The sequence below is a fragment of the Astyanax mexicanus genome, unplaced genomic scaffold, assembly GCF_023375975.1.
Source record: "Astyanax mexicanus isolate ESR-SI-001 unplaced genomic scaffold, AstMex3_surface scaffold_34, whole genome shotgun sequence".
Taxonomy (NCBI): domain Eukaryota; kingdom Metazoa; phylum Chordata; class Actinopteri; order Characiformes; family Acestrorhamphidae; genus Astyanax; species Astyanax mexicanus.
This window is the reverse complement of record NW_026040044.1, coordinates 1,289,148-1,307,500: the sequence shown is the minus strand read 5'-3', so window position 1 is coordinate 1,307,500 and position 18,353 is coordinate 1,289,148. Positions and strand designations below refer to the sequence as shown.

The window sequence follows — 18,353 nt, the reverse complement described above, 5'->3', positions numbered from 1 at the left end:
CCTGCTTTCACCCCCCTTCACTCTAATTCTGCTTTTTCACCCTCCCTTCACTCTAACTCTGCTTTCTCACCCCCCCCCCCCCCTTTACTCTAACTCTGATTCCCATCTCCCCTTCTTTAACTTTTTAAATCCTATCTGGACGACGGGATTAGTATTTTAGGGGGTTCTGGGTAATTTTCTTTTTTATGGGTTTTTTTATCCTCTGTGATTTTACTCCCGTTCAGAACGATCATGTACATGTTTCTCAGACGTCCTCTGAGAAAATTACAGGCTGAATTATCTACCGTTTTTCTATGGAGGAGCTTTTAAATTGCAGTCTGGATGCAGGAGTTTTATCACTGAGTAGAAGTGTGAAATATATTTTTTCCACAGGAAAAATCTTGATATCCTATATTTCTGAAATCCTATATTTCTGCTTTCATATCTCCATATGTGTAAATTTAGGTTAATTAGATTAGATTAAAAGACTAATAGATAAGCTGGTGTAAAACCATGTCAGTCAGTTCTCAAACAATTGCTATAGTGGTTTATGTATATTGCTTGTTTTCCTTTTCACTGTGCAGTATTGCTTACTCCTTATATTGTTTTGCAGATTCAACAACTACAGAAAAATGGCATTGGAGGCTGAGCAGGTATATATTTTGTCATTTTAATAATGCATCCTGTTACCGAAGGAGTTGTTCATCCAGAAATTATATTGTTTAAACTGTTTAAACTTTACTTAAATGTCAATTCACCAAGACATGTTTAGAGTTTCCTTAGTATGGAACTGGAACTGCAAGTCTGTCAATGCTAACAATGCATGTAAAGAGTCCAGCTGTTTCTATAAGAATTATTCACCAAAACATCTGTCATCATGTTCCCACAGCATGCTGATCACAGATTTCTCAGTGTGATTTTAGGACTCAAGTATTTTTGTTTAATGTTTGACCTCTATAAGACACTTGAGACAGCAGCAGAGCCAGTAGATCTTGGATCAGATGTCTCCTGTGTATGACAGTCATCATAGTTGCTCCTGAGTTGGTTGTCTAAGATGCTGGTCACATTTAGCTACACAAGTCTTATTATTTTAACATTTCACAGTAAATCATACTGTAGTGAACTAATTGAGAAGTTTTGGTGATGTGTGTTTTTATTGCAGAAACTTTACTCTTTAGGTTAGTTTTTGTGAGTAATGCTAGCTTCAGAGCTCTAGTAACATGCAGCTAAATCTGTTCTTCAAAATATGTCTTGCCTGATTAAATACATCTGGGTTATACTATAGAGATTTTTTAGAGTGAATAATTCCTTTAGTATTTCTGAAGTTAAATAGTAGACTTTGAAGAGATTAAACAGGTGAAAGGGAGAGTCAAGGGGAGTATTGCTGTCCTGTTGGTTTGATTAGATGTTTTAGCTTTTGTTCAATATTTTTCTTTACTTATAGTTTCACTCAAGTTCTGAGGAGTCCATTAATTCTGCATACTCAGATGCTGACTACAAGCCATCATCCAGTAGTACTGATGACAGTGAGGTTTGCAGTAGTGATGAAAATTTGGATAATGACCAACAGTTCAATAGAACAAACACAAGTCCAGACAAGTGCAAAAAACAAACGAGGAAAACAAGAACCAATGGTGATGACGACAAAAACAAGTCTATTAGAACAAACAGAAGAACAGACAAGTCCAGAAAACCAAAGGGAACCAAAAGTGATAACAAAAACAAGTCTATTAGAACAAACAGAAGAACAGACAAGTCCAGAAAACAGAGTCCAAAAAAACCCACAGCTTCGAATATAACTGTGAAGGTTTGCAAAAAAAATCTAAATGGTAAACGAAAGTGGGACAAAAACCATTACTGCCTCTACTGTGGAAAGTCAAACAAAAAGTTAAGCAGGCATTTGGAACGTGCCCATATGGATGTCAGAGAGGTGGCTTATGCATTCAGCTTGCCCTTAGGATCGAAGAAAAGAAAGGATCTATTAGAGGGGCTGCGGAATAAAGGTGACTATAAACATAACTTAGAAGTCCTTAAGAGTGGCCATGGGGAAATAGTGACGTGGAAACAACCTTCTTTTGAAGCTTCTGTCGATAATTACCTTCCTTGCCAGTACTGCTACGCCATGTTTGTGAAAAGTGATCTTTGGAAACATCAGGGAACTTGCAGAGCTAAAAATGATCCTGGGAAAGATGCTGAGAAAAAGAGCAACAGTAGAGTTCAGAAAGCATCTTCAAGCCTGCTACCCATTTCGGAGACCTCGGAGGCATTGGAGAATGTCATTCATGGAATGCAAAAAGATGCTGTGTCCTTTACTGTACGAAATGATGCGTTGATCTGTAAATATGGTAATGTGCTGCTAAATCGTGGGAAAAATAATGCAACTGGTTACATTTCTCAGAAAATGAGAGAACTGGGTCGACTCGTTGTGGCAGCAAAGGAAATTGATAAGAGTATTAAATATCTTGAAGATCTGTGCCATGTATCCAAGTTTCAGGTGCTGCTGAAGGCAGTTAAAAGGATCTCTCAGTTTAGCCCAAGCAAGAATGCATACAGAAAGGCATCAACTGCTGTCAAAATTGGCTTCCCATTAAAAGGAGTGACTGATGTGCTTATTGGCCAGACTCTGGAAAATGATGATGACTTGGCTGAAAGGAATGCAAAGAAGTTCAAAGAACTTTTAGAACAGAAGTGGAAAGACAGTGTTTCTTTTAATGCACACAAAACAATGGAAGAGAACAGGTGGAACAAAGATGACGGTATCCCATTGACTAAAGATGTCATGATCCTCCAAGAGCACCTTAGAAAGGTTGAAGACGAAGCAAAACGGGAGTTGCTAGATGGCATCAACATGTCTGCTTATAAGGACCTGACTGAGAGCCTTCTGTCACAGGTCATTGTGTTCAATAGACGAAGGGAAGGTGAGGCCTCCCGCTTGACCTTAGACATGTACATGAACGCAAACAGGACCCCAGTAAATGGGGATATATTTCAAACACTAACACCGCTTGAGCAAGAACTGAGCAAGACCCTTACCAGAATAGAAATCAGAGGAAAGAGAGGTAGAAAAGTGCCAATTCTCCTACCAGATAGAACAAAAGCATCAATTGATTTCCTGATAGAAAAAAGAAAAGAAGCTGGTGTACCTGATCAGAACCCTTTTGTCTTCGCAAGACCTTCTGCAATGTCAAACTTTCGTGGCTGTGACTGTCTGAGGAGATTTTCAGAAGAGAGCAAGGCAGAAAACCCAGGACTCCTTAGATCAACCAAACTAAGAAAGCAGGTTGCTACACTTTGTCAGCTGCTGAATCTTGACCAGCAAGAGTTGGAGCAAGTTGCGAGATTCATGGGACATGACATTAGGGTGCACTGTGATTTTTACAGACAAACAGATAAAACACTTCAGCTGTCAAGGATCAGCAAACTTCTCTTTGCAATGGAGAAAGGCACGGAGACCATCAAAGGCCAGAATCTCAACACTCTTGACTTTTCACTTCCTGGTATGTTTCTGAATACATTTAAAATATTTGTCTAATATTCTAAACCCTTTTGAATAGGTTCTTTAAATGCCAGTTACTTTGTAAAAGACGTGTTTTTATTAATGTCCTATACGTTATTATACACATTAATACAAGTGTTTAGACTGTTAATTATCATTTTAGGTGTTTAGGTTTTTGGTATTTCATTACACTCTACAAATATTTAATACTTATGAATCGGAAATTATCCATAACACCTGTGTCTTTCTGTAAATCCTTATAATCCTTTTTATGAGATACTTAATGTAATGGTAATGAAAAATTGCAGGTAGCAGTATGGCACAAACTGACAGCCACAAACTGACAGCCCATAGACAGACAGACCAGTAGTGAGCATGGAACCTCATGGTGAGTTTTTAGCATGTCAGCAGTAAAACACTAGTTTGTGTTTCACCACTGAACACAACGTAACATGGTGTGCAGAATTTGTAATCATCCTGTACCATAGTTCATGATGTAATAATAAATTGATGGCTATTTACAAACTTTGTTAAATGTTTTATCTGCACATTGATATTGTAATGTCTCCATATACAGCAGAATTGCCATAAGCTATTCCAGACAAACAGTTTATTATTGTTTTAATTTTACAGAGGATGATGAAGGTGTATCTGGCTTCACTGCCACAATCAAGAAGAAAATGCGAATGGAGCCTCATGGTGAGTTTATCTTGTCTATTAGGGGTGGGAATCTCTAGGCACCTTACGTTTTAGATTTGATTACAATTCATTGCGACTATAAAACTATCAATGTGTGTGTGTGTATATATGTGTGTTTATTTATATATTTAGATATTTTATAATGTTTTTTTGTTTATCACAGATGCTGATGATGGTGGCACCTGCACCGGGGTTAAGAGAAAGCTGACAGAAGATCCTGGTGAGTTTTAGTGTGTATTTATTGAAATGGTATGAAGTACACATAATGGGCCACAGAAAAATACATCAGTTACTGTGGCTAAATTAAAAACATATTTTGCCCCATCTGATTATATACATTTCTAACAGATTAAAGTATAATTAGCTGTTAGATGAACGAATATCAATATTTGATTGAATGTTACTGACACATTTTTCTACATATAATAGAAAATATATTTAAATTAATTTGATTTGAAGTGACTCGGAGGCACATTAACGATCAGCCTAGTTAACGTGGTATATTTTTCACACTGCTCTGAAATTGAATGTAGATGTGACAAAAGCAGGGTAGCACCACATCATGCAAGCAAAAGTGACTGGAATTCTGATCTGGGAAAATGGCTAGTGTTACATTGACACTGTTTAGTCTAGCTGTTTCTGTGCATATTGTGAATGTGTTCCACTGTGTTTGAGAATAATGAATATTTACACCAATCAGTATATGTTCTCAAAGAGATTTAAGGCCTTATTTTAGTGATCTGTAGACGTGCCATTAATCATGCACCGTGTAGCTTAATTTAGGCTGTGTCTTTACTATCGTCATGATGGGAAGAGAAACTTGAAACACACACAAGGCATGTACTAATTCTCTTTTGGGGGTTCATTTTGATTTTATTATTTATTTTAGGATTTGACTCGCCAGAGAAGGAAAGACCGCAGAGGAGAAGGAAAGAAGTGGATGATGAAGATGACCGTGAATTTATAGAAATGGATGGTAAGTGTAGTTTATACGAATAAACATGAGCTTCATATTATCAGAAGGTGTTTTTCATGCAGTGAATTAATTTACTGAATAAAAAACAGACCAAACTAAGATGTTCTCAGCTGCTGTATAGAAAGTACATTAAGTAAACATCCATGAACTGCATTTGAACCTTTTGGAATGCAAATAAAATTGTTTCTCTTTTTACAGTGAACAAAAATTGTGAATCTGGCGGCTCTAGTAATCAGCAGAAGAAGAAGCAGATAGAACAGCCCGGTAAGTTAGTATGCCTATGGTAAGACAATAATGCTGAAGAACCACTGATTTACACAATAATATATATTATTTTATTATTATATATATATTTAATCCTTTCTGAATACACTTCAACATAGTCTGACTTCAGATAGATAGATAGATAGATAGATAGATAGATAGATAGATACTTTTATTGGTCCCAGAGGGGAAATTTTGGTAAGGGTAAGACCCTAAATGGTACCCTGACTGTGGTGAAGTGTATGCTATAAAAAGTGTACATATACAATATGAACCCAAAAAAATATTAACACATGAGAATATTGTATTTATTATAAAATACATGAGAGAGAGCCAGAATGGTCAGCCTTTATCACGCTAAAATGATGGCTTATGTTTGTAGCACAGTCAGTTCTACAGACAATAGATCAGAAAAGCTGTTCTCCTGAGAACAGTTGTTTTCTGGCTACAGCTTAAAATCCAGAGTGATGGAGTTAATGAGATATTTAGTGCTATTTCTCACTCTGTGGACAAAAGACATCAACCATTTGATGTCCCAAAGATGTTGGTGTGTAATGTAAAAAAAAAAAGTTATTTTCTTCTTCTGTCCCTCCATCATCTATGAATCAGTACCTTTTTATTGTGGGTTTTAAAATGTATTAGAAAAGTTGGTGTACTAAAAATGATCTATATAAAATTTTGTTTATTTATTTATTTATTTTTTTATAGAGGGTGATGGTGTCTCTAGCTCTGGTGCCATGACCAGCATGCAGAAGAGGAAGGCAGGGCTGATGGCAGAGCGCAGTGAGTTTCAGCTTGCTCAATATAAAGTATTTCAGTCCATTTAAGAGAAGCACTGATGGTCCAGATGTTTTTACCTTTTAATCTCAGTCTGTAAAGAAATATGATTCTGGTTGCTTGAATGGAAAACATGAGGTCTCATGGCTCTTCATAAGAAGACTGGTGAACTAAAGAGGTTTAGGTGCACTTTCCCTGCATGTCAACTCTGGCTGCTTGAAACACTTTGTTATACAGGGATCATATGGGTGCTTGAAATCCTGGAAAATGCTTGAATTTTAACATTCAGGGGGATGGTAGATAGGCCTGGGTGGCATTTTACTTTCCGGACCTGGGTTACCCACCTCTACATTTTCAGTAAAACAAAAATATTGAAAGTTATTTGCCTAGTGGTGTTTAAATTGTGTAAATCTGACACAAATAAATGCATAATTCCTGCTATTTTTTCTCAGTAGTATAGTTGCTGTGAAGTGTGGAATAGTTTTGAGATATATTGATTGTCGCTGAATCGCAGTTTTGAGATCATCGTTATTAACTCACGACAGCTGAAAGGTGCTGGAAAAACTTAAAAATGGGCCTTGAAAAGTGCTTGATTTTTACCTTGTTAAAGGTGTATGAACCCTGGTTATAGATTAGTCAGTTTATTACTGGATTGTTATTTTGCTCTGTAACACTGTTATCCAGATGTTATTTAGGTATTGCACCATTATTACATTATATAATGAAAAAATCATCTAGGAAAATGTTGTGAAGGCGGAGGGACAGCGAGATACTGAAGGAAAAGAACAGTTCCCAAATAGGATCCTAAAATGGCTCCCATTGTGGAGCCGGTTCCAATCGTTCACTTCAAAGAGCCGGCTCTTAGAACCGGAATATTCGCGAACGACACGTCGCTAAACGGTGAACGAGCGCCGCGGACTAAACTTTTAAACGGAAGAAACTTTGCTGTAACGGACGGGTTACAGCCACTTTCGGGTGTTTACTGGAAGAGCCGCTGCTGCTTTGTTACTGAATGGACCTGTCGGCAGTGTAAAGCCGTTTTCATCGCTACAGCTTCTATTAAAGGTAAGATAAACTGTATTTAATGGCCGCCGCTGCGCAGTCTGAGCTGGGGGACCCTGACCGCCGTGTTTGGGTAGCTGTGTGCGGTCAGCAGCGGCGCTGACCCTGTGTTCGGGTAGCTGTGTGGTCAGCAGCGGCGCTGACCCTGTGTTTGGGTAGCTGTGTGGTCAGCAGCGGCGCTGACCCTGTGTTTGGGTAGCTGTGTGGTCAGCAGCGGCACTGACCCTGTGTTTGGGTAGCTGTGTGGTCAGCAGCGGCGCTGACCCTGTGTTCGGGTAGCTGTGTGGTCAGCAGCGGCGCTGACCCTGTGTTCGGGTAGCTGTGTGGTCAGCAGCAGCGCTGACCCTGTGTTCGGGTAGCTGTGTGGTCAGCAGCGGCGCTGACCCTGTGTTCGGGTAGCTGTGTGGTCAGCAGCAGCGCTGACCCTGTGTTCGGGTAGCTGTGTGGTCAGCAGCGGCGCTGACCCTGTGTTCGGGTAGCTGTGTGTGGTCAGCAGCGGCGCTGACCCTGTGTTCGGGTAGCTGTGTGGTCAGTACACGGTAACTTAGCAGTGCAGGCCGCGTGTTTGATTGGTCTAATACCTGGCCACGGTGGTGTTGGTGAACTGGTTTAACTGGGGTCAGTGTTAATGTGTATTATTATTATCCCGCCGCGGGCTCGCGGGGGAATTTTGAACGCGCTCCGGTCCAACGCGGGTAAAGCGCCGTGCTTTAACGGACGGAGGATTTAGCCTATCAGAAACGCTGTTTCTGCAGATCAGACGTTCACTGAGACCATTTCTAGAACCGGATTGGATGGAACCTGTAGATATTCGGTCGCTATTCGTCAGACAGACTTGTAGGCGGGCTTCTTCTTCTCGGAGCGTAATGGCCTAGTGAAGCGCTAGCGGCTATGCTAACCGCTGACCCGCGCAAATAAAGTGCAGATAAAGTCCAGTATTTAATAATCACTCTAAACCAGAACTCTAAAGGTATTCGGTGGTTAGGATATTTTCAGAGTGTATTTCTATTGTAAAAATATTTGCACCGCTGGGGGCGGTGCTGAGGTTTATGCGCAGATTCATAATAAGGTATTTGCATATTCTGCCTAGTAACCGCTCATGTCCTCACTCCTGTGGTGAAAAACTTTTTTGCTAACTCTGCAGCTGATTGGTTAAGTCTCAGTTTGAAGTGATGACCCGCATCTGGACGACATCTAGAGGCTAAACACTCGAACTGCTGCTCTCTAACTACTGCAGAAACTATGGTCTTCAGTTCACCGGGGCTTTTACCCGGTCCTCACTTATACGCAATTGTAGAAAAGTGTGTGTGTGAGTATGTGTGTGTGTGTGTGTGTGTGAGTGTGTGTGTGTGTGTGAGTGTGTGTGTGTGTGTGTGTGTGTGTGTGTTAGTGTGTGTGTGTGTGTGTGTGTGTGTGTTAGTGTGTGTGTGTGTGTGTGTGTGTGTGTGTTAGTGTGTGTGTGTGTGTGTGTGTGTGTGTGTGTGTTAGTGTGTGTGTGTGTGTGTGTGTGTGTGTTAGTGTGTGTGAGTGTGTGTGTGTGTGTGTGTAAGTCAGTAACTCACTGTAGTTTCTCCAGTTTAAAGTGAGGATCCTTCAGTAGATCAGAGAGCAGCTTCACTCCTGAATCTCCTGGATTATTGTCGTTCAGATTCAGTTCTCTCAGGTGGGAGGGGTTTAATTTCAGAGCTGAAACCAGAGCAGCACAGCCTTCTCCTGTAATACTGCACCACTCCAGCCTGCAGAGAGAAGGAGAGAAAAGTACAACAGACGAGTTACACAGTTAAATTCACACACTAGGAGTGTAAAAACTCACCTAATCAATGAAACACACATAAGATCTGGATTCAGCAGTAAAACAGTGATACAATGACCCAAATCAATACATATAAATATTAATGTAATCATCTTTGAGTGTGTGTGTGTGTAAGTGTGTGTATGTGTGTGTGTGTGTGTGTATGAGTGTGTGTGTGTGTGTGTTAGTGTGTGAGTCTGTCTGTGTGTGTGAGTGTGTGTGTGAGAGAGAGAGAGTGTGTGTGTCTGTATGTGTGTATATGTGTTTGAGTAGTGCTGGGCGATATGGGAAAAATCATATATCACGATATGGAATTTTTTATATCACGATAACGATATATATCACGATATACAAAAAATTATATAAATAAAATATAAATAAATTAACAAACACGAAAATGAGGGTATTTAATCTGTAATTTCAGTTCATTTTATTTTTTTCTTTTAAGTACTGTGACATCACAGACTATTTCCTAAAAAGGGACGGGAAATCTCGGGTCGGGTCCGGGCAGAGAAATAAAAGTCAAAGTATCCTGCTATTTAAAAGAATGGAAAATTAATAACAATAATAATATAGTTCTGCATACTAGAGTTTAGATTGTCTTCCTGAACCCGAGCTCATCCGTGCGTTTAAAGCTCCGCAGTTGGATTAATGGGTGCGCGGCTCGCGGGGATTTGGTGCTTCTTAAAAGAATCACACAGTGTCTGTCTGGCTTAAAATAGTTAAAATAGATACAGCTATTAAATTATTAAATCAACATTCATTGAAAAGACCAGTAAGACGTTCTGTATGCTAAATACCAAAGAAGGCAGCAACAATTAATAAAAAAAAACTGTTAATTAAAAACAGAAAAATAGATATAAAATAGGAAAATAACCAACTAAACTAAGCTCAAAATGCTAAAAGAAATATAATCTAATGAATTCTAAAAGATCAAAACGAAATAGTGAATCCTCAAAGCAGTAGCATAAAGACAGAATATAAAGCTTTACCAGCGCTATGAGATGCAACAGGAAGGAGCAGCGGCAGCGTGACGGTTCTAGTGAAATAATTAAAGTGTAAAAATACACAACAGAGCGCCGTGTACCACATAAAACCCGTCCAAGATCCTCACCAAAAATAGAAAACCAGGATAGAAACCCAACCCTAACGCCAATACATTTTATTCTAGCCTACTTTATATATTTGCATAAATCATTGATGAAATTACTGTAGAAACGATGGGGAGGATAGAAGGTAAATAGCACCATAGACACTTTTCTATCATCCCCACGATATTTATCCTCACATCACACACCACTATGTTTGAGTGTGTGTGTGTGTGAGTGTGTGTGTGAGTGTGTGTGAGTGTGTGTGTGTTAGTGTGTGTGTGTGTGAGTGTGTGTGTGAGAGTGTGTGTGTGTGAGTGTGTGTTAGCGTGTGAGAGTGTGTGTGTGTATGTCAGTGTGTGTGAGTGTGTGTGTGAGTGTGTGTGATTGTGTGTTAGTGTGTGTGAGTGTGTGTTAGTGTGAGTGTGTGTGTGTGTGTGTGTGTGAGTGTGTGTGTTAGTGTGAGTGTGTGTGTTAGTGTGAGTGTGTGTGTGTGTGTGAGTGTGTGTTAGTGTGTGAGTGTGTGTGTGATTGTGTGTGTGAGAGTGTGTGTGTGAGTGTGTATATGTGAGTGTGTGTGTGTTAGTGTGTGTGAGTGTGTGTTAGTGTGAGAGTGTGTGTGTGTGTTAGAGTGTGTGTGTGTGAGTGTGTGTGTGTGAGTGTGTGTGTTAGTGTGAGTGTGTGTGTTAGTGTGAGTGTGTGTGTGTGTGTGAGTGTGTGTTAGTGTGTGAGTGTGTGTGTGATTGTGTGTGTGAGAGTGTGTGTGTGAGTGTGTATATGTGAGTGTGTGTGTGTTAGTGTGTGTGAGTGTGTGTTAGTGTGAGAGTGTGTGTGTGTGTTAGAGTGTGTGTGTGTGTGTTAGTGTGTTTGTTTTTATTACATGGAGGGGTCCACAACATGTTAGCACACTCACGGTGTGGGGTCCGTGAGTGTTTTCACTCAAAATGCACCTGTTGACTCAGAAGGCCATGCTGATATGGGTGGTGAGGTTTTTTTTTTACCCCACCATGCACAAAATTACGACACATGTGTGTGAGAGTGTGTGTGGCCGCTGCTCACTAGCGCTCCTGGAGGTTATTGGTGGTATTGCATCCACACACTCCTGAGTGGGGGGGCGATGCAGCCTATACACACTCTGTCAATGAGAAGAGCTACAACACAGTGCTAATCACTGCAACACTGAGGTAAAACAAATGAAAAACATTTATAATATTAATGAAGTAATAGTTTATGGTTATTATTTAGTATTTTGATTCAAAAAAGGTCAAATACAAAGAAAACTAACATATAGTAATATGGTGGTAGCTGTATTAGCTAGGCTAGCTGCATAAACCAGGTAGCTGTGTTAGCATGGGTAGCTGTATTAGCTGGGCTAGCTGAATTAGCTAACCTAGCTTTAATTTATAAGTTATGACTAGCTAACCTAGCATTAATTTAATAATATATAACTAGCTAACCTAGCTTTAATAAAATAATATATAACTAGCTAACCTAGCTTAAATTCATAATTTATAACTAGCTAACCTAACTTTAATTTATAAGTTATAACTAGCTAACCTAGCTTTAATTTATAAGTTATAACTAGCTAACCTAGCATTAATTTAATAATATATAACTAGCTAACCTAGGTTTAATTAAATAATATATAACTAGCTAACCTAGCTTAAATGTATAATTTATAACTAGCTAACCTAACTTTAATTTATAAGTTATAACTAGCTAACCTAGCTTTAATTTAATAATATATAACTAGCTAACCTAGCTTAAATTTATAATTTATAACAAGCTAACCTAGCTTAAATGTATAATTTATAACTAGCTAACCTAGCTTTAATGTATAAGTTATAAATAGCTAACCTAGCTTTAATTTATAAGTTATACCTAGCTAACCTAGCTCAAATTTATAATTTATAACTAGCTAACCTAACTTTAATTTATAAGTTATAACTAGCTAACCTAGCTTTAATTTATAAGTTATAACTAGCTAACCTAGCTTAAATGTATAATTTATAACTAGCTAACCTAGCTTTAATGTATAAGTTATAAATAGCTAACCTAGCTTTAATTTATAAGTTATACCTAGCTAACCTAGCTCAAATTTATAATTTATAACTAGCTAACCTAGCTTTAATTTATAAGTTATAACTAGCTAACCTAATTTTAATTTATAATTTATCACTAGCTAACCTAGCCTTAATTTACAAGTTATAACTAGCTAACCTAGCTTAAATTTATAATTTATAACTAGCTAACCTAGCCTTAATTTACAAGTTATAACTAGCTAACCTAGCTTAAATTTATAATTTATCACTAGCTAACCTAGCTTTAATTTATAAGTTATAACTAGCTAACCTAGCTTTAATTTATAAGTTATAACTAGCTAACCTAGCTTAAATGTATAATTTATCACTAGCTAACCTAGCTTTAATTTATAAGTTATAACTAGCTAACCTAATTTTAATTTATAATTTATCACTAGCTAACCTAGCCTTAATTTACAAGTTATAACTAGCTAACCTAGCTTAAATTTATAATTTATAACTAGCTAACCTAGCCTTAATTTACAAGTTATAACTAGCTAACCTAGCTTAAATTTATAATTTATCACTAGCTAACCTAGCTTTAATTTATAAGTTATAACTAGCTAACCTAGCTTTAATTTATAAGTTATAACTAGCTAACCTAGCTTAAATGTATAATTTATCACTAGCTAACCTAGCTTTAATTTATAAGTTATAACTAGCTAACCTAGCTTTAATTTATAATTTATAACTAGCTAACCTAGCCTTAATTTACAAGTTATAACTAGCTAATCTAGCTTTAATTTATAGTTCATAACTAGCTAACCTAGCTTTAATTTACAAGTTATAACTAGCTAACCTAGCTTTGATTTATAAGTTAACCTAGACAAAAAAACTACTATGAAATGTTTCCGGTGATTAGAGTAAAACAGTATTAGCTGGAGTAGCTGTATGTTTAATAGCTTTACTGTTTTACACTAATCACCAGAAACATTCATAGTAGTGTTTTGTCTAGGTTAACCAGTCATAATGTATAAATTAAAGCTAGGCTAATCAGTCATAACTTATAAATTAAAGCTAGGCTAATCAGTCATAACTTATAAATTAAAGCTAGGCTAATCAGTCATAACTTATAAATTAAAGCTAGGTTAGTTAGTCATAAATATAAATTAAAGCTAGGTTAGCTAGTTATAAATTATAAATTAAAGCTAGGTTAGCTAGTTATAACTTGTAAATTAAAGCTAGGTCAGTTAGTTATAACTTATAAATTAAAGCTAGGTTAGTTAGTTATATATTATTAAATTGTTTCTGGTGACTAGTGTAAAACAGTAAAGCTATTTTTTTGTGTGTTTAAATATTTTATTTCGCTCTCACATTGGGTAATGTTTAATATAGTTGACCTGTGATGCTGGAAAGCTAAAAAATACACTCCATTTGCAATACGTTTCGGTCCTGAGAGCGACACTTGATGCCTAATATTACTTGGGATCTAAAGCCTGAGGTGGGGAATGTATTTTATCAAAGTATGACTCCCACATGAAATTATTAAAAATAAAGTTTTTTTTTTAGTTATTTTTCAACCAAAAGGCGTCTGTCTCAAAAGAATCATCATGTTAAAATAAACACCCTGGCCAGTTTAGGATGTTGTTATTTAAACTGGTTTAACCTCTTACTGCAGAAGCGCTCTCCAGTTCTGCATATATTTACACAGTAGAATACAGTAAAATATTTTTAACACAGCGTCCAAAACACAAACTTACTTTTTTTCTCGGCCATCTACACCCAATCTATCGCCAGAAATCTCGGTCTGAAAGCAGCCTGTTATTCCCTACTGTTTACACAAGGACTCACCTCCCCAACAACACAAATATGCTAATGAGGTAATAATAATAACTTCAGATTTCTTCACACAAAATTTATTTACCTTCACAGCATCTCCACAGCACCGCTGAACAGCAGATTAAATGTCCGTAAAGTCCTGTAATCGCCTATTTACGTCTTCCCATAACAGTCTTATTTCCAACATAACCGTAACCTGATATCCCCACGCAGTCAGCGAACACGCGATGTACACTGTTTCCGCTGTGTCTTCTGTAAACACCAAGCTAGGGGTGTCTTCTTTTAGATTCAGCCACTGTCATTGGCTAAAAACACCTGTATTTGTTTAAATCACCGCCTTTCCCCCCAATGCCGTGCGCGATGGAACGCGTCGTATTCGTAGGCAGCCTAAACGTGCTTCGACATTGATATTCGGACAGAGCCCAAAAATCATACTCAGCCAATCCTAGCCAATCTTACTCAATTACAGGAACATGTAGCTAGGTCACTTGCCCCGATTGGTCACCTACAACACGGGGGCGGGGACTGTTTCCCATTCAGCTCTCCATACTAGCTATGTTTAAGGTGTATATATTTATTTTTCTGGAGTGGTTTTAGAAATTAAACAGTTCTGAACATCATAGCCATGAGGATAATTACTCTAAAATAAAAAAAAAACTTTATAAAAACATGCCGGAAAAGTATTTATTTTGAACAGTTCTTTTAATTGCGCATAGCATGGTCTCTGGAGACGCCTGGTGGACAGGTGTTGTAAATGCTGTTTAAAAAAACAACATCATGGAATAACCACCACTGGAACGAAATCCCGGAATACTTGCTTGCGGGTCTGTTTACTTCTCAGCTCGTTTAGATCGCACGTATTTAGTAAGTAACGTTTCATTTTGTGTAATCTAGTCTAATTTGCCTCTTAAAACATAACTTCATAGTGTGTAATACAGGTTTTATTAGCTTAGTTTAAAATGCAGGACTTTAGATTTTAGGTTTTTACTGATGCTGTATTTTGATTTATATAATTTCATGTTGGGCTTGTTTTTGCTGAAGACTAACAGTGCTACTGTGTATACTCGCTGTTTTAAAATTATGAGCAAGCCAACAGCTTCGTCCGTGTACAGATTGAGATAAATGTAATTAAAATGGTGGCTGTAGTTTTTCATGGTCTAAAATTAATGGAAGGAATGGGACGTAGAAAAACAAAGAAACTACAACTCCTATAATGCCTTGTTACTTCGCAAATTGGTCACCTAATGGCGGACCGACTCGTGGTAAGGTCAAGCACAGCTTTAAATCTCTCCAGTGTGCTCTCTTTTTTGTCTTAACGTTGGATTAATATCAGCTAATATAAGTAAATTTATTTCAGAAAATATAATTAAAATGATATCCAAAAATATAAATAAACTGCTTAACTGCTATAAGAGGTTTATAACTTGTGGTTAGCATTAGAGAGGGAAAGTGAGTTGGGCAGGAGTTTGGATGATTTTGGGCTATAATGTGAGTTTTAAAGGGTTGTGCTCATTGAGAAGAGATGGAGGGAGAAAAACATTGGAGTTAAGCTGGTTAGGTTGATGTGAGCGCCCCGTAGAACTAACAGTTGGCTTAAGACTTGGAGAGAGAGGGTGTGAAGTATTTTATTGCGTTTATGAATTACTAAATTACGACTGAATGCATCATTTATGCCTAATTACAAATAGAGCATAATGAAGAAAAGAAGAAGAAAACCAGTTGACGATGCAGTGCAGCAAGTCATCAGTGGAACAGACAAGACTCATTTACTCCAGAGCAGGAAATTCAACCCTTACAAAGGTAAGTGTGATGTAAATTATGAAAACAAGTGTATGTACATTGGCTAGTATATCTAGTAATCTAATTAGTTGTTTGCATCACTAGCATAGACATTCATATTGCATCCAGTTTGGTGCTGTTTCTAAAATATATTCAACCACTGTGTTTTAATATGTGAAATTTAGCATATTTATCAACGTTATTGGCAATGTAATTTGGTCTAAATTTGTGGAAAACACTTGCACATTTGTCTTTAATGGTCTTTGTAGCCTCTTACTGCAGAAGCGCCATCTAGCCGGCCCGCCGGTGGGCCCGTTCTGCATAAGTATAATTGGACATATAATGATCTTTGGTGACGTCTGGTAGACAGGTGTTATAATTTTTTTCAACAGAGTTGAATTTGTTACACCCTGTTGAATCAAGAAATATAGAACAGGATTGAATTTTTTATCTCCAACTTCTACACACACATTGTAAATGTCAAAAACAACAAACTCTTTTTTTTTGTTTTGGAAATTTTCTTCTGCATTTGATATTTTCTAATATAAATGTTTTAATGAAATTAAATACCAGGGTGAATTAATGTTTTGGCCCAAGTGTCTTCATAATTTAAGCCCTGAATGATCATTGTACTATACATAAACTAAGGATAATCAGTTTCACAGTGAAGTAGTGCAAATCACATGAAAATTGGCATAAACTTGCATCTGCATTAAGGGGTTTTAATAATTTTTTAGCTACGAGACTGCAACCAGGCAACAATGATATTATATTATGTTTGTTAGAGGCTGCATATTTTTATAATTAACATTTGGTGCACTGTTTGAGTGTAAGTTAGACTACACTTGTAATGTGTTTAGTTCCATAGAGAGTAGTGAACCTCTCTATGGAGTAGAATTCTTTCCTAAGCATCGTAACTTGATTTGTGTCTGACGAGTTGTGCAATTTGGCCATAGCATGCTACCATAAAAACACCAACCCTAATGTGTGTATGTTTATTGGTCAAGCTGTCCAAACAGTATGTAGGACATTTTTCTCACTATATTACAGCTGTTGCTATACAACTACATGTTGATCTTTATTTTTCCTCTCTGACAGGTCGTGGAGTATTTGCCCTGGAGTCTATCAATAAAGGAGAGTTTGTGGCTGAATACAGGGGGGGAACTAATAGATTTTCTGGAATCTGAGAGGAGGAGGAAGGTCTCCCAAAATACGGTCTATTTTTTTTTTCAGAATAAACAGTGGTGGTAAGTTTTTAAAATCGCCATTGCTTGTGTTTTGTGAAATAACGGTGCTATAGATTTGTCATGCTTTTATATTTTTGTTGTATAAGTGGATAAAATCTTTTTCATGTTCGTAAAACAATGTCATCAGTGCCAAATTTAGTGTAGTAGGGTCACCTATGGTCAGTCTGATCCAGCAGAACAGTCATTAATTGATATTCTTTTCTCTTGGAATTCCTTTAGCCTGCTAACGGGATCCTCTCTCACACAATGGATGCGTTTAAAACATCCCACTTGACTTCAGGAGCTGAGAAGACTGCCAAAGCTGCTTCTACTTTTAAGGTTGGTAACAGTTACACACTGTCAGGTCTGGCATGGTGGGGTCCGTGTCTCTCTATTGACTTCCTCTATCTAGTGTAGAAGACCAGCAGGACTTAGCATGGTCTTAATTTTTGAACAACAGTGTAAGTTATCCTATGATTGATGTATTTTAGTGCTTCTAATGAGTTTGTTATATCATCCTTATTTACTAATTTAATCTGTAAAGTTGGTAACGGTTACACACTGTCAGGTCTGGCAGTATAAACACCCTATTTTCTTGTTAGACATGACTCAGACAATCATGGCAGCGACTCTGCAGGTCACATTCATTTTAAGATCAAATTATTTTCACCTTCAAAAGGCCTCTTACGGTGTAAAGTAAAAGCAAAGAGTGGACAATCTGTTCTGTAAGAACTAATACCGGTTGTGGCAAATGCAGATTTTATTAAAGATCTGAGCCTGTAAGACACTATATGCAAAAATGTTTAATTTTTATTTTATTTTATAGGTCCCTGTACGAAAACACCTTGGAGCACTGATGAAATCCAAGCTGGGGAGAAGCACATGATGAGGTTCCTTAACAAATGGAAAGTGCCTGGAAAAGTGGAGTGTGTTTGGTGTTTACAAGCTGAACCACAGGCTCTTAAAAACAGACTAGTTAACCATTAAGTTTTATGTCAAAAATTGCATCACGGCACTACAGAGACAGGCACATTGAGTGAACAGTTAAAAAAAAATTGACCAGCATGTTTTAACATTTTGCATTTGTAAATTTAATTCTCGCGGTGCTGCGACCAAAAAAAGGGAATCTAGTTTGCGCTGAAGAGAATATCGCTCTCGAGCTTCATTTATCTCCTCTCTGGTGTTTTTTTTTCTCTACATTTCACAGTTCTCCTTGCACGCTATGCGAATTACCTGCGGCTGTTGTTTTTGCTCAAGTGAGTTTTTTGTGCTGGAGTTTTAAAGGGGACATGAAACACTTCAAGTATTTAGTATAATTCACAAGATGTATTTTCCCTCTAACAAATTTTATAAGT

At 37.4% G+C, this 18,353-nt stretch overlaps 1 protein-coding gene and 1 long non-coding RNA gene across 3 annotated transcripts in view; one reads left to right on the top strand and one right to left on the bottom strand.

Moving 5' to 3' along the window:
• LOC111190008 (uncharacterized) overlaps positions 1-18,353 on the bottom strand; it is a 751,666-nt gene that overhangs the window by 35,990 nt on the left and 697,323 nt on the right. The window contains exon 35 of the mRNA XM_049473126.1: positions 8,816-8,989. Coding sequence (XP_049329083.1) covers positions 8,816-8,989 — 174 coding nt within the window. The remainder of the gene's footprint in view (positions 1-8,815; positions 8,990-18,353) is intronic.
• On the top strand, positions 14,245-18,279 carry LOC111190837 (uncharacterized). Of its 2 annotated transcripts, none has more exons than XR_007429987.1 (5): positions 14,245-14,857; positions 15,682-15,793; positions 16,871-17,019; positions 17,239-17,337; positions 17,825-18,279. It is a non-coding gene; the product is annotated as an uncharacterized LOC111190837 (long non-coding RNA). The 2 variants fall into 2 exon arrangements; XR_007429986.1 differs by lacking the exon at positions 14,245-14,857 and adding an exon at positions 14,888-15,255.